This window comes from Apodemus sylvaticus, chromosome 1 (assembly GCF_947179515.1).
Source record: "Apodemus sylvaticus chromosome 1, mApoSyl1.1, whole genome shotgun sequence".
NCBI classification, from domain to species: Eukaryota; Metazoa; Chordata; class Mammalia; order Rodentia; family Muridae; genus Apodemus; species Apodemus sylvaticus.
Genome location: NC_067472.1, coordinates 124,354,781 through 124,367,443, shown reverse-complemented (window position 1 = coordinate 124,367,443; position 12,663 = coordinate 124,354,781). Strand labels below are relative to the sequence as shown.

The 12,663-nt window shown below is 49.1% G+C and overlaps 1 protein-coding gene across 1 annotated transcript in view; it reads right to left on the bottom strand.

Annotated features, from left to right (window-relative positions):
• Nucleotides 1-939: 939 nt before the first annotated feature.
• The window catches only part of Cemip (cell migration inducing hyaluronidase 1), a 156,289-nt gene continuing 144,565 nt past the window's right edge, over nt 940-12,663 (bottom strand). Inside the window, exons 25-29 of the mRNA XM_052159366.1 lie at nt 12,014-12,218; nt 11,746-11,832; nt 9,885-10,042; nt 5,354-5,454; nt 940-3,720 (exon numbers count right to left, since the gene is read on the bottom strand). Of these exons, the coding sequence (XP_052015326.1) occupies nt 3,593-3,720; nt 5,354-5,454; nt 9,885-10,042; nt 11,746-11,832; nt 12,014-12,218 (679 nt within the window). The 3' untranslated portion in view covers nt 940-3,592. The remainder of the gene's footprint in view (nt 3,721-5,353; nt 5,455-9,884; nt 10,043-11,745; nt 11,833-12,013; nt 12,219-12,663) is intronic.

Genomic DNA, 12,663 nt, shown 5'->3' with positions numbered 1-12,663 from the left:
ACAGTGTGGCCAGTGCAGATATGGAACTATATTTAAATTGTTCTTAAATTGGTAGTATCTACAGTGGTCTAGACCACCTCCCTCTGCTCTGATGGCTGTGTCTCCTTCACTGTCTCCCAAGCCCCTCCCACCCCTATCCCCATCCCTTGTCTCCTTCACTGTCTCCCAAGCCCCTCCCACCCCTATCCCCATCCCTTGCCTCCTTCACTGTCTCCCAAGCCCCTCCCACCCCTATCCCCATCACTTGTCTCCTTCACTGTCTCCCAAGCCCCTCCCACCCCTATCCCCATCCCTTGTCTCCTTCACTGTCTCCCAAGCCCCTCCCACCCCTATCCCCATCCCTTGCCTCCTTCACTGTCTCCCAAGCCCCTCCCACCCCTATCCCCATCCCTTGTCTCCTTCACTGTCTCCCAAGCCCCTCCCACCCCTATCCCCATCCCTTGTCTCCTTCACTGTCTCCCAAGCCCCTCCCACCTCTATCCCCATCCCTGTCTGGAGCTCAGGTTGGACTGTTTCTCTATCTTTATGCCCCTGTTCCTTTCAGTCCCAGAGTTTGTCATCTGGTCAGAATCTGGAAAGAAGGACAGTTGGTCGTCTAGCCCTGACCCTGATACTTTCCCTAGATTCCCCAGTTGGAAGGGTGGGATTGAGAGCATCAGGATGGCTTAGGGACTTGAGGATGAGCCAGGCGCTGTGTTGCCTGGTCACATGAAAAGCATCTTCTCTGCTAGTGGATCTTTCTATCTGCTCTTCCCAGTACTCCTATGGGATGGAGGGAGGTGGGATTCTGATACCCAAGCAGCTCTTAGGAACAAGACCAGGGACCAAGTGGGGCAAACTCAGGTGACTTTTATCTTATTTTCTCTAGATGACTGGTTTAACAATGAGACCCACTATACCAGAAAATGAAACAAGCAGACAAGACAATGACATCCTTTGTATGTTTAATATGGTACAGCAGGATTTTTCCAAACCAGAGCTGATGTCCTTGGCTCTGGGCACACCTCCTCCCGGTGGTCAAAAGGACATCCTCTAATATAATATTTAAGATGACTCTTCACTTCTCTGACAGTGACTTCTTGAAGTGAATATATAATAAATAAATAGAAAATATACCTTTGTTCACGGTGACACCTTTAAGGAACATTTACATACAAAACATGCTTTGCATCTAATTCACAAGAAAGGGCCAGCTATTAAGCCAGCAGGACAGATGAGCCTTTCAATCAAAGCCCCTGACTCAATGGCAATGCTGATGAACAGACAGGACAAGAGCAACTTTCTAAGCAAGAAAGACTTTTGCGCTACCAGAAAATGCTTGCACACTGACCGTTGGTGAATAGTTTAGGAAAGAACCCTTTCTGTACAGAACCCTGTACTGCTCAGCATATGTACAGCCTGGCGAACTTTCCAATAGGCATTTGCTGAAGTGAACTGAGCCAAAGACATTCAACATTCATGGCCACCTAAAAGTGATCGAGTCTTAAGTGGTTCACAGTGTGAGACCCTCGCCTTGAAAAGTCAATGAAACTTAAACAAGAAAAACATGAGGTCACGTTTATCCCCTCCCCCTCCACTCATCTCCCCAAAAGAGGTCATTCCTCTGACGCGGGCAACTGAGGCCACTATGTCTTAAAAGGCATGGTCCTACAGCCACCTCCCAGCAGCTGAAAGACCCAGTCAGTGGGAAAGACCCCCTGGGAGTTGGCTCAACCTGGAGAGTGGACCCTGGGACTAAGGCTCCTTGACACCACTGGACAGAGGGGGACCAAAGATAAGTCTTCTTTCTAAAAAAGAGTGTGGTTGTGGAGGAAAGGGGACCAATCCCATTCATGAAACACAGAGAAACCCTGATGTCTCAGAAGAATATTGAACATGGATAGTTTCCACTCATCTGGGCATTGAAGAAGCTATTTGCTCAAAGACCTTGCACTGGGGCCAACCACTCGCAGATTCCCACAAAGAGCCAATCAGCCCAGTAGAAGCGCATTGGCATATCCCGAAGCTATCCATTGGGCATACCAGCACCACTGTGGAATAAGGTGGCACCAAGAGAATTCCACAGCCATGAGTAGCCCATGCCCATGTGTGGCTGGCAGTGTAAAGAAAGTGCAGGGCTGATGCGCAGAGGAGAGTGGGCAGTGTGTACTGAGGGGCAAGAGGGAAAAGCCCTTTGCAAAAGACCATTATATTCTGGAGTCTCCTCCCCATTCCAGGGGATATGCTTCCTTCCAAAAGCTACTTGGGAATACCGGACACCCCAGGCTAGCCACTGAGGCAGTGTGGTGTGGCAGTGGGTGATGACCGGGCTGTGTGGTTCGAGTACCATTTTTCTCAGATGTAGGTACAAAATGCTGGACTAGATTGCCCTCGAGGGCCCCCAAGGTCCTTTCCATCTCTGACACCCCAGGTTCATTGTAGTGTGAGCATGCTCAGATTTCTCGGAGTCTTCTGCTCAGCTCCTAGCCGATGTGCACTGGAGACCCATGGGAGGGCCTCAGGTCTGTGAACTTCACTCCACCCTCTCGCAGAGTCAGAGGGGGACAGCTGGAGACCAGTCTGAACAAGGTTCTGTGTATCGTGACTCAGTCCGTTTCTCTCCGCAGACCCTGCTTCTCTATCACAAGTGGGTCAGCCACGTAGGGCAAGAGGTGACCTAGCATGACTCACACGCTGCAGGTGGTGTCAGGAAAGCCTTCACCTCTGAGCCATGCCGGAGGCCACCTCTTCTCTCTCCATCATCTCTGTCCTTGACTCCTGCCAGGACCATCACCTCCCAGAAGAAGCCTTCCTCCTGTTCCTAGATGTGGTGAGGTTCCCCTCCTCCAAACCACGTCTGTTCTCTCAACCCAGCATCAAAGTGCGCTGGGACCTGGCTCCCTGTCACCAGCTGACCCCCAGGTGTGAGCACTCACCTCTCCATTTTCTGTATCCAGGGCACTCAGTGGAGATGTCAGCTACAATGATTACTTCTACTGATGGGCTCCAGACACAGAGCAAAACACAGTAGAGTTCTGCAATCTCAGGAAGGGCCAACAGGAGCCACCTAGTAGTCCCTGTCCCAATGTACCAGCTGAAGTCTCTTGAAAAAGGATCCCTATAGACAGGGTTCCATCTCCTCCCCAGTGCGGTCTGCCATGCTGGGCAGCTCTTTCTGTATGCCAGCTCCTAAACCCAGGAAGCTGTACCCTCACTTACAGGAATAAAGAAGCATCCCCTCCATCTGCCACTTAATGTATCTGAAAGTGACTGTGGAAATTTGTGAGTGGTCCCATTATCCAGACCATCTCCTAGGTGGGCTCAGACTCCTGCCCAAGTGGCCCTTTGCTGCCAGCACAACCCAGGTCTCTTTGTATGGTCCCCATGCCTACTGATGAGGCACAGTTAGGAGAGAAGCACCCAAGAGGAGGTTGTAGCATCGGCCAACACTGCCCAGGGGCTGCAGGTAGATTTGAGTAGGGGCAGGCGGCAGCACCAAGGTCTCTGATATCTGTCCCTTAGCCCAGCAGAGCTGAGAACTGGGGGACGTAGCCATCCTGACCCCGGCTGCTGTAGGGGTCCAGCCTGGGGTGGTACCAAGTGACAATTCTCCTTACAGTTTCTTCTTTCTCACCACAGGGATGGGCACCACTTGGAAGATTTTGGCCTTATGGTCCTCTGTCTCCAGAGTCACCCAGATGGGTCGGAAACTGCCTTTGAAGCCGACGAATGCCATCTTTTCTGTAAAGTGAGGAATCAAGAGGGTGAAAACAATGAAGCTATCAGAGAACTGCTGCAAGCCATGCCTTAGTACTCCGCTTCAGCATCCTCTGTCCCCAGAGGGCAATCCCTACCTAGTGGCATTGAGCTCTGGCTCCCTAGAGTAAGCTCTCAGCCCAGCTGGAGCTGGGATTGGGTATCTTTTTGTTTGGGGTTGGTGGGTAGCACTCTTGAGCCTCATGTCCACCTCAGTAGGGTAAAGGTTCTGTATGTAACAGGCGAGCTATGCACAACACGGGACAGGGGGACTTCGGAGGGAAGAGCGCTAGTAGGACTCCTGCCTGCTTTCTAGCTGACTCACCAGAAAGTCAGCTAGATCCTATGATCCCTCCTGTGAAATGGTGGCATTTATTTGTCTTCAAGATTTCAGCCTAGGCGCTGCAACTTTGCAGCTCTAGGAGGGACACACAATGACACACAATATGGGTCTGAGCAGAAGTCCAGACCTTACACTTCCATGCTGCATGCTCTGGCTCTGCCCTGTACTTCAGTGACTCGGCGGTTCACGTCCATACTCAGGAGCGGCCCAGGCTGGGGGCCAGTGCACATCTATCACCTCTGGACAAGTACCACTTGATATTTATCATCGTATATCTGAGACTTTGGCAACAGTATCTTAATTTAACACATAGAAGCCCCCAAATAGCCCTGGGGTTTGCAGGAAAGGACCTTGATCCTCTTTCTCTACTGGCTGCTGTGAAAGGCTTGCATCTTTTTGGATTTCTCTCTGGCTACCTGGGATAAATATCTGCATGCCAGGCTGCTAGTTTTGGTGTTCATCATAATCAGGACACAGATAGGCCTGGCCTGGTTCAGGGAGGCAGGGGTCCATAGCCTAGCTGAAGAAAGCACCTCACTATGTCTCTGTAGATTTCTCCCTCTTCTGTGGAGGGAGCTATCCTTGCTGCACAAGTTATTTGTAAATGCACAGATAACTGAAGGAAGTTCAACAAGGTGCAGGCCTGGCATCAAACGGTAGCTGTCATGCTCACCACCATCCACACATCTGCTCTCTCTCATTTATACCTCCCTGGGGCCTTGCTCTGAACAATCTATGACTAACAAGCATCACGTCGATATTTATAACCAGCTAGATTTATCCAGCAGATCCTGGAAGTCTGGGCTGGGTTTCATCGCAGAAGACTTGTATGACCATAAACAAGTCTCTGGGACTTAATTCTCTCTTCTTTTCCTATCTTAGAAGACAAGAAAGAATTTTCAAACTGTAAAAGATTCTACAAAAGCAGGCATCATCTGGACTTGTGAAGAGGATGCAGACCTTTGGCCAGGCTGAATAGTCAGACAAAGGCAGTTTCTGATGATGCTTTCATTGAATAAAGGGCCACTTGAGGAGTATAGGGGCAAATAGCTCTAGCAGCCCTCTGCCAGTGTCTGGTCCTATGGAGAAATGAATGTGCTTTAGTCCAGGCATGGTAAGTACGTGGTACCAGGCCAGGAGACCACTGACCATGTTGAGGGTTCAGGGGTTGTACCCAAGCCTTGTGGGAAGCAATGTCCTACATGCAGCCAGGATAGTGGCATCTCCACCCCATCTGCCCTGGTTCTGAGGTCACTAAACCCCACCCAGACTTACCTTTCAACTTGAGACCTTTGTCTGCCCCAAGTTTTTCCAGCACCCTGGTCCATGGGCCTCTGGTGATGCATCTGCCCTTTGATACCATGAGCACTATGGAACTGAGGAGGAAGAGACTGGTCAGAAGACAGGAGTGAGAGCAAACTCCATCCAGGGGCGTGGGAGGGGTGCTGGCTTCAGGTAGGACCTGAGGTGCCAGTGCCAGCGCCTGGCCAGGGATTTGAGAGAGGCTATCCTTCCTTCCATCTTAACCAACATACTCTTCCCTTTCAATGGCAAATATCCCCCAGCATCTGCCCACATCTGGTGTCTGTGGCCTTCTTAAGCTTAGACAGGGTTCGTTGCTTTAAATGTCTTCCAGCAAGTAGGACAGAGTGTGTGTGAGGAGCATGTGATCTCAGGGTGCTACACCAACCCCTGTGTGCTATACCAGCACAGTGAAACTTCATAGGCATTCTCTCTCTGTGTCTCTCCCTCCCTCCCTCCTTCCCTCCCTCCCTCCCTCCCTCTCCTTCTCCCTCTCTCCTTCTCTCCCCCCCTCTTTTTATGTCTGATAAAATAGTTTTATTTAGGGCATTGCATTTTTTCCACTTGAGATACATTTCTCATAAAGTTCAAAGCTATTTCATTGTTTTGTGCACTTCTGTTTCCTTCTTTCTTGTCCTGTCCCTCTGTCCTTCCCTCTGTCCCCCTCCCTCCTCTCGTTCCTTCCTTCCTTCCTTCCTTCCTTCCTTCCTTCCTTCCTTCCTTCCTTCCTTCCTTCCTTCCTTCCTTTCTGATTTTTTTTTTATTTTGTTTTGAAGCAGAGTCTTACTATGAGCCCTGACTGGCCTGGAATTTACTATGTAGACCAGGATGCCCTCAAAACTCATAAAGATCCCCCTGTTTCTGCCTCCTGAATGCTGGCATTACAGCCATACATTATCCTTGCCCAGCTAATATGTACTTCTTAATTCAGATCATTTCAACACTGTCTGGCATGAAAGCCGATAGGAAGGTGATGGGGGAGAAGGCCAAGGCACCTTGAAGGGAGCAAAGAAGGAATGAGACTTGGTGCTGGAGGAAAGGGGAGGAAGTGGCCATCAAAAGGCAAAGCTGTCACAGCTGGTGACAGACAGCACGGAGCCTTAGAAACCTGCTACCATGGCTCTACTTGGGAAAGCCATTCATAAGGACTGGGCGGCCTTCTCACAGCAGGCCTTCTGACCTACAAGCTTCATTCCCACAAGACCACAACTGACTTCGTAAGAATGGAGAACATGCCACGTTAGGTTCCCAGTGGGACCCATATTCTTTCTCTTTCTTTTTCTCTTCCTGTCTTCCTTTTTGTGTGGATCTCTGGGTGCTGTGCGCATGTAGAGGCCAGAGGATGATATCAGGGGCCCTGCGCTACCACCTTCCACCTTATTCTCTTGATCCAGGGAGGGTCTCTTGCTGAGACCCTGCTAGGCTGGGAGTCCTGAGCCCTGTCTCTGTCTCCCACAGGTTACAGGCACAGGTGTAGCTCATGGCTGGCTTTTTACACTGGTTCTGGGATCTGAGTTCTCATCCCACATGTGCAGCAGCAAGCATGGAGTCCATCTGTGTATTTTAGTGGTTTCTGTGGAAGACCCTGAGCTTTGCGCTGCCCGCCCAACCTCCTCTCAGCTGCAGGAAGAGTGAGGCCCAGTTTGAGAACATTCTGGGAAGGATGCTGTGCAATGCAGTTGTTACATTTCCAGAATGGCTCTGTTACGTGTCACCACCCTCTCTGGTCAGGCAATATCTGCCTGCCTGATTTAGTCAATGGGAGATTGAGCAGCTACACATTATCTGTGAGGGCTTCCTCGAGTGGTTGCTCAGGAGGGAAGGGGGCAGAAGCCAGAAGAACCCAATCTGCAGAAGTTAAGCTGGGAAGTCTGTTCTTCCTCCCTTGGGCTGCATTTAGCCCCCAGTGCTAAGAAAACAGCCCCTGTGGTGGCAGACTCATGCTGGGCCAGACACAGGGAGTGAGCACCACCCTCAGAACAGACCAAGGCAGAAGCTCCACGGGGCTTCCAGCTCCCATCTCAGTGGAATTCTGTAACCACAGACCACAGTCCAGACATGGAAAAACTGCATGGGGTTCTGGAACTTGCTATTACCCCCAATTTTATCCCACTGGGAGCAGAAGGAAAGCTGTCAACAGGCAAAGGGAAGTGTACAGTAAGGACCAATGGGAGGGCAGTCAAGAGTCTGTCTTGGACTCTTTAAGAAGGCTAAAAGGAAGAGGCCCAAGAGATTGGCAAGGTGAGGCCCATTAATGAGAAAGGATTCATTGCTAACACATCCTTGGGGTGGATCCAGGCTCTGCTCCCAGGAGGAAATTTCCACATTGTTCAGATGAGAATAAACACTGAAGGCCCCTGGCTGAACTAGTGAACTCAAAGGAAGGTCATATACTCAGGGTGGCATCAGGGACAGGGAGAGAGGCTTGTTTATCACACAGCTTCCGGGTATGATTCACGTTACAGTCTCCCTCTCTGGTACATTATTCTCTTGACCACTTAGCTCCTGGGCCTCCTGACATAATCTCCCACAGGTGGAAGGTCAGAGGGGGCTTCCAGAAGCTCTCCTCAGTATCTAAGATGTGAGCAGTTGGGACCCTATGGCCAGTGGTGGTCCTGTGGATGGGTTGGAGGAAGGGATTAGGTCCAGGCTGGGTCTGAGCCACAAATCAGAAGCACCTCTTCCTTCCCACTCAACTGCTGCCTCTCAGGAGGCCAGGGAGGGGTTGGTGGTGCCCATTCCTCTGTGTGTATCCACTGCCAGCCTAAGTCTGACTCAGACCATCCTCACTTCTCTTAGTACAAGGGCTGCAAGGAACCCCACACAGCTCCAAACAGAACTCTGGGAGCTATTTCTCACTCAGCTTCTGTAATATGGTTCATTTCAAGAAAAGGCCCATGGTCAAAAAAAGCCTGAAACCTACTGATCTCTAGATGATAAATGTACGTTCACAACTTGGAAAGTCAGATTCTTCCGGATGAATCTGCACTTGAGAGCTAGAACGTGGGGCTAGGGGGCTCACTCAGTCATTGAGGGGCTCTTGTCTTAAAAACACAAGGACCCAAGTTCCATTTCCAGAACCCAGAACATAAAATAAAGCCAGGTGTGGTGGCATGCACCTGTGTTTGTAACCTCAGTGACAGGGAAGTGGAGACAAGCAGAGCCCCAGGGCTTGCTGTTGAGCCTTGGTGACTCCCAAGCCAGTGAGGGACCTTTTCTCAAAAAAAAAAAACAAACAAACAAACAAAAAAAAACAAAAAAACAAAAACAAAAACCAAGTGCCTGAAGAGTGACACCCAGGGTTATTTATCTTCTGGCTTCCACAGACATGTGTGCATACCTATGCACACATGTGCACATTTACTTCCACACACATGCATGCAAATATAGTGTGAAAGGAGAACTGAGTGTGGGAAGGACAGATACAACATACAAACTACTCTCCAGAATCACACATGGAGTCAGTCCCAGCCCCCCTGGCCCCCCAAGAGTTCATCCTGAAGGGTCCTTGTCTCCATCCATTAACAATTTACTAAGCACCTAGGGGTGACAGGTGCCACATGAATCATACAGGATTTCCACAGCTTGTGGTTCCAGAGAGATTTCCATACCCACATTGTAGTTCAGAGACTGAACATGCATTAGTAGTAAGTCTATTGTGGAGTCAACATCAGGAAGTCTGATTCCTTGATAAGGCATCATTCGAAGCTTCTGTTTCTGTTTCAAGTAGTGCTCCAGTGGAAAACAGTGGATGGATGGGAAAAGACACCAGTGAGGAAGAAACGGGCGGAAGGAAGTGAGGAGAGGCTACAGAGGATCCTAGCGTTTGATATGGGAGATGGGAAGAAGCCTATGAGGAACCTATGGTCATGGTGTTGATTGACCAGCAGTGATAGAGAAGGGCCAGAGAAGACACCAGGGAGGGACTAGGAAGGAGGCAATGGACTGTTTTAGACTGTGTTAGAATACGTGGGTGAAAGAAAGATACTCGGCATTAAGTTCAGATTCTTGTTCAAACATCTGGATGAGTAACAATTTAGAGAAAACAGAAGGAGGGTTGATCTGGAGGATCAAAAGATAAAAAGGGATGAGAATTTAGTTCCATTCAAGACATCTAGGTGGCAACCTTGAAGTAGCAGTTGGATATGAATGTCTGGGGTTTAGGAAAGAGATCCAGGCTGGGGAGCCTCAGAAGCCACCAGCATTTGGATCCTATTGGAGGTGTGGGTGGGGATGAGATCACTGGGAGAGAGTGCTGTGATGGGGCAGAGGGTCAGGCAGCCTTCCAAGGAGTGAGGCAGTGTTCCCCTCTGCCTCAGCCTGACCTACATCCACAGCAGACCTGCCTCCAGCATGCGCGGCAACAGGCATGAAGTTCTCTCCAGCCAGTAGACACAATCTGTAGGCTCAGATCATCCTGACTGGCAAGAATCACGAGGGGTTGAGCCCGAGCCAGGAATCTGTTGTGTCACTGGATAGTTCAGAAACTGAGACATAGACTCACTTGTCAGGGATAGCAGCCACGTAGTTGAAGAGTTGCCAGGGTATGCCCTGCAGAATGGCATTTCTGAAGCTACCGTGGCTCACCACGTGACCTCGGTTCCCGTCGATCACCACCATCTGGATGCCATCTTCTGAGCAAGGGTACTTCCTCCCATCCACCTGCAGGGCCAAAGCAACAGAGGAGTGAGAGGTCCTGGGGCAGCTGAGGCCCAGGTTCTCCTTCCTGTCTGTATCCTTCCTATGTGACCACTAAAGGCAGAGTCTGGTTACACAGCTGCTCAACCTATGAGCACCCTTCACACCCCATCCAACTTTCTCTCGGTAGGTTTGAATAGTGACTTCCCAAAAGATATGCCCACTAGGAACCTCTGGGCTTTATTTCATCTAGAAATAGTATTTCTGAAGATGTCTTAATGACATATATATTAACGATCATCAAGAATGTTTGGGGTGGGCACTAAATCCAATGTTGGGGACCCCTTAAAGAGAATGGTAAGAGATAGGAGATAGGCTCAAAGGAGGGAGGGCCTCATGAAGATGGGACAGAGATGTCAGTGATGTAACTCTAATCCAAAGGTCCAGTAGGGCTGCCAGAAGTTAGAGGAAGCTTTCTGGATTCCTAAACTGAAAAGAGAATAACTTTCTTTTCTTTTATTTTTTTTAAGTAAATTCAAGGATAATTTCTTTCTTTCTTTTTTTTTTTTAAAGATTTATTTATTTATTATATGTAAGAACACTGTAGCTGTCTTCAGACACTCCAGAAGAGGGCGTCAGATCTCGTTACGGATGGTTGTGAGTCACCATGTGGTTGCTGGGATTTGAACTCAGGACCTTTGGAAGAGCAGTCGGTGCTCTTAACCACTGAGCCATCTCTCTAGCCCCTCTTTTATTTTTTTTAACCCTTCTAGCATGGGGCAACTTATCACAATACCACCTGTTAGAGTTTAATCTGACACGCCCCCACAGGCTCATGTTTTGAATGTTTTCTCCCTGCCTGGTGACGGTGTTTCAGGAGTGTGTGGAGCCTTTAGGAAGTAAACTCTAGCTGGAGGAAATCGGTTACTATGAGTCAGTGTTTGAAAGTTATTCCTGTCCCCACTTCCTGCCTCCCTCATTTTTTCCTGGTCCTCCATGAGGCCAACAGCCTTTGCTATGTGTGCAGGTGTGGTGGTGTGAATGAGAATGGCTCCCTAGGCCCATCTATTTGAACCATTGGGTCTCCAGTTGCTGGACCTGATTAGGAAGGATTAGGAGGTATGGCTCAGTTAGAGGAGGTGTGTCACTAGGGACAGGCTTTGAAGTTTCAAAAGAGTCTGCCATTCCCTTTGTCTCTCTCTGCCTCCTACTTGTAGATCAAGATGGAAGCTCCCAGCGGTTCCTACCACCAGACCTTTTCTCTGTCATCCTAAGCTCAAGCCATATGAAACCGTAAGGTCTACATCAAACACTTTCATCTACAAGCTTTCTTAGTTGTGGTGTTTTGTTATAATTGGAATAAGTTATGGTTTGAACAAAAGTAGAGTTAGGACCCATGGTGGGATGGGAAAGCTCCAGGCTCTGTTACTCCCAGGGGTGTGATCAGTTCTCTGAGATAATTTCCCCGCCTGGGAATCAATGTGATAATAGTCACACTGTGTGATAAATGTCATAGCAATAGAAAAGTAACTATGACATCAGGCCTCTGTGAACTGGCCTATTCTGTCATACCTTCTTCGTGACAATGGACCAAAGCTCCCTGAAGCCCAGAGCCAAACCTCCCCTCAGTCATCACTGATTATGCACGGACTGTGTCACAGTGAGAGCAATGCAACAAATGCACCTATTCCACACCAGTGCCTTGCACCTGCAGAATCTTTGCTTACTTCAATATAAGCGAAGTCATTCCGAAGGTGGAAGAAGTGCTGCCTGGAACTTTCCATCTTCACTTCCAGGAAGTGGTCTTTTGTCTTCTGAAAAGCAAAGACAGGACAGTTGCGGGGCTGTGAGGTCTGGGGGGGTTCTTTCTCTTCATGTGCTGCTCTGTGCCTTGACCCAGAATTGAGTTGTGGAGCTGAGTAGGTATCCAGAGATGAGTTCGGCTCTGTCTGAGCCTCCTACATGCAAAGGGCCCAGCCCGCCATGGCTACTTACCAACTGAGCCCCAAAGAGCTTCTTGGGCATTGGCACGTCCACTGTGGCCCTCTCGGTGAACCTGGGGTAAGCCGTGGCTGTGCAGTCACTGATGCCTGCATTCCTCGGGAGCAGAGCTTTAATCTTGATTCTCTCGCAGCCCTTCATGGAGCAGAAGGCAAATTTCTCCCTTTCGTTCTGGGCTTTTAGCTTCAAGAAGAGCAGCCTGTGCACAGAAAGAATCTGGGTATTCTTATGGGGGCACTTAGAACCTCCTACACACTCGACTCAGACATGATGGCTCCCACCTGTCACCCCAACCGAGTTCAAGGTCAGACTGGTTTGCATATTAAGTTCAAGGCCAGGCAGGACTACCTATCTCAAGCAAACAAATGAGCAAACAAATAGCAAATCTCCTGGTCACTGAGGTTACATCCTAAGGGCCTTAAATCATGGAACTCTGTCAGTCAGAGTCAGATGTAGCTGGAAGAATAATTATACATACATACACACATACATACATACATACATACATGAATGCATGCATACATACATACATACATGCACATATGTGTATATTTAGATAGATGGATAGATATTGAAGAAGGAGCTAAAAATTCTGGCAATTATTTTCTGTGGACGATCTACATGTCATACAATTGTAGGTTGGC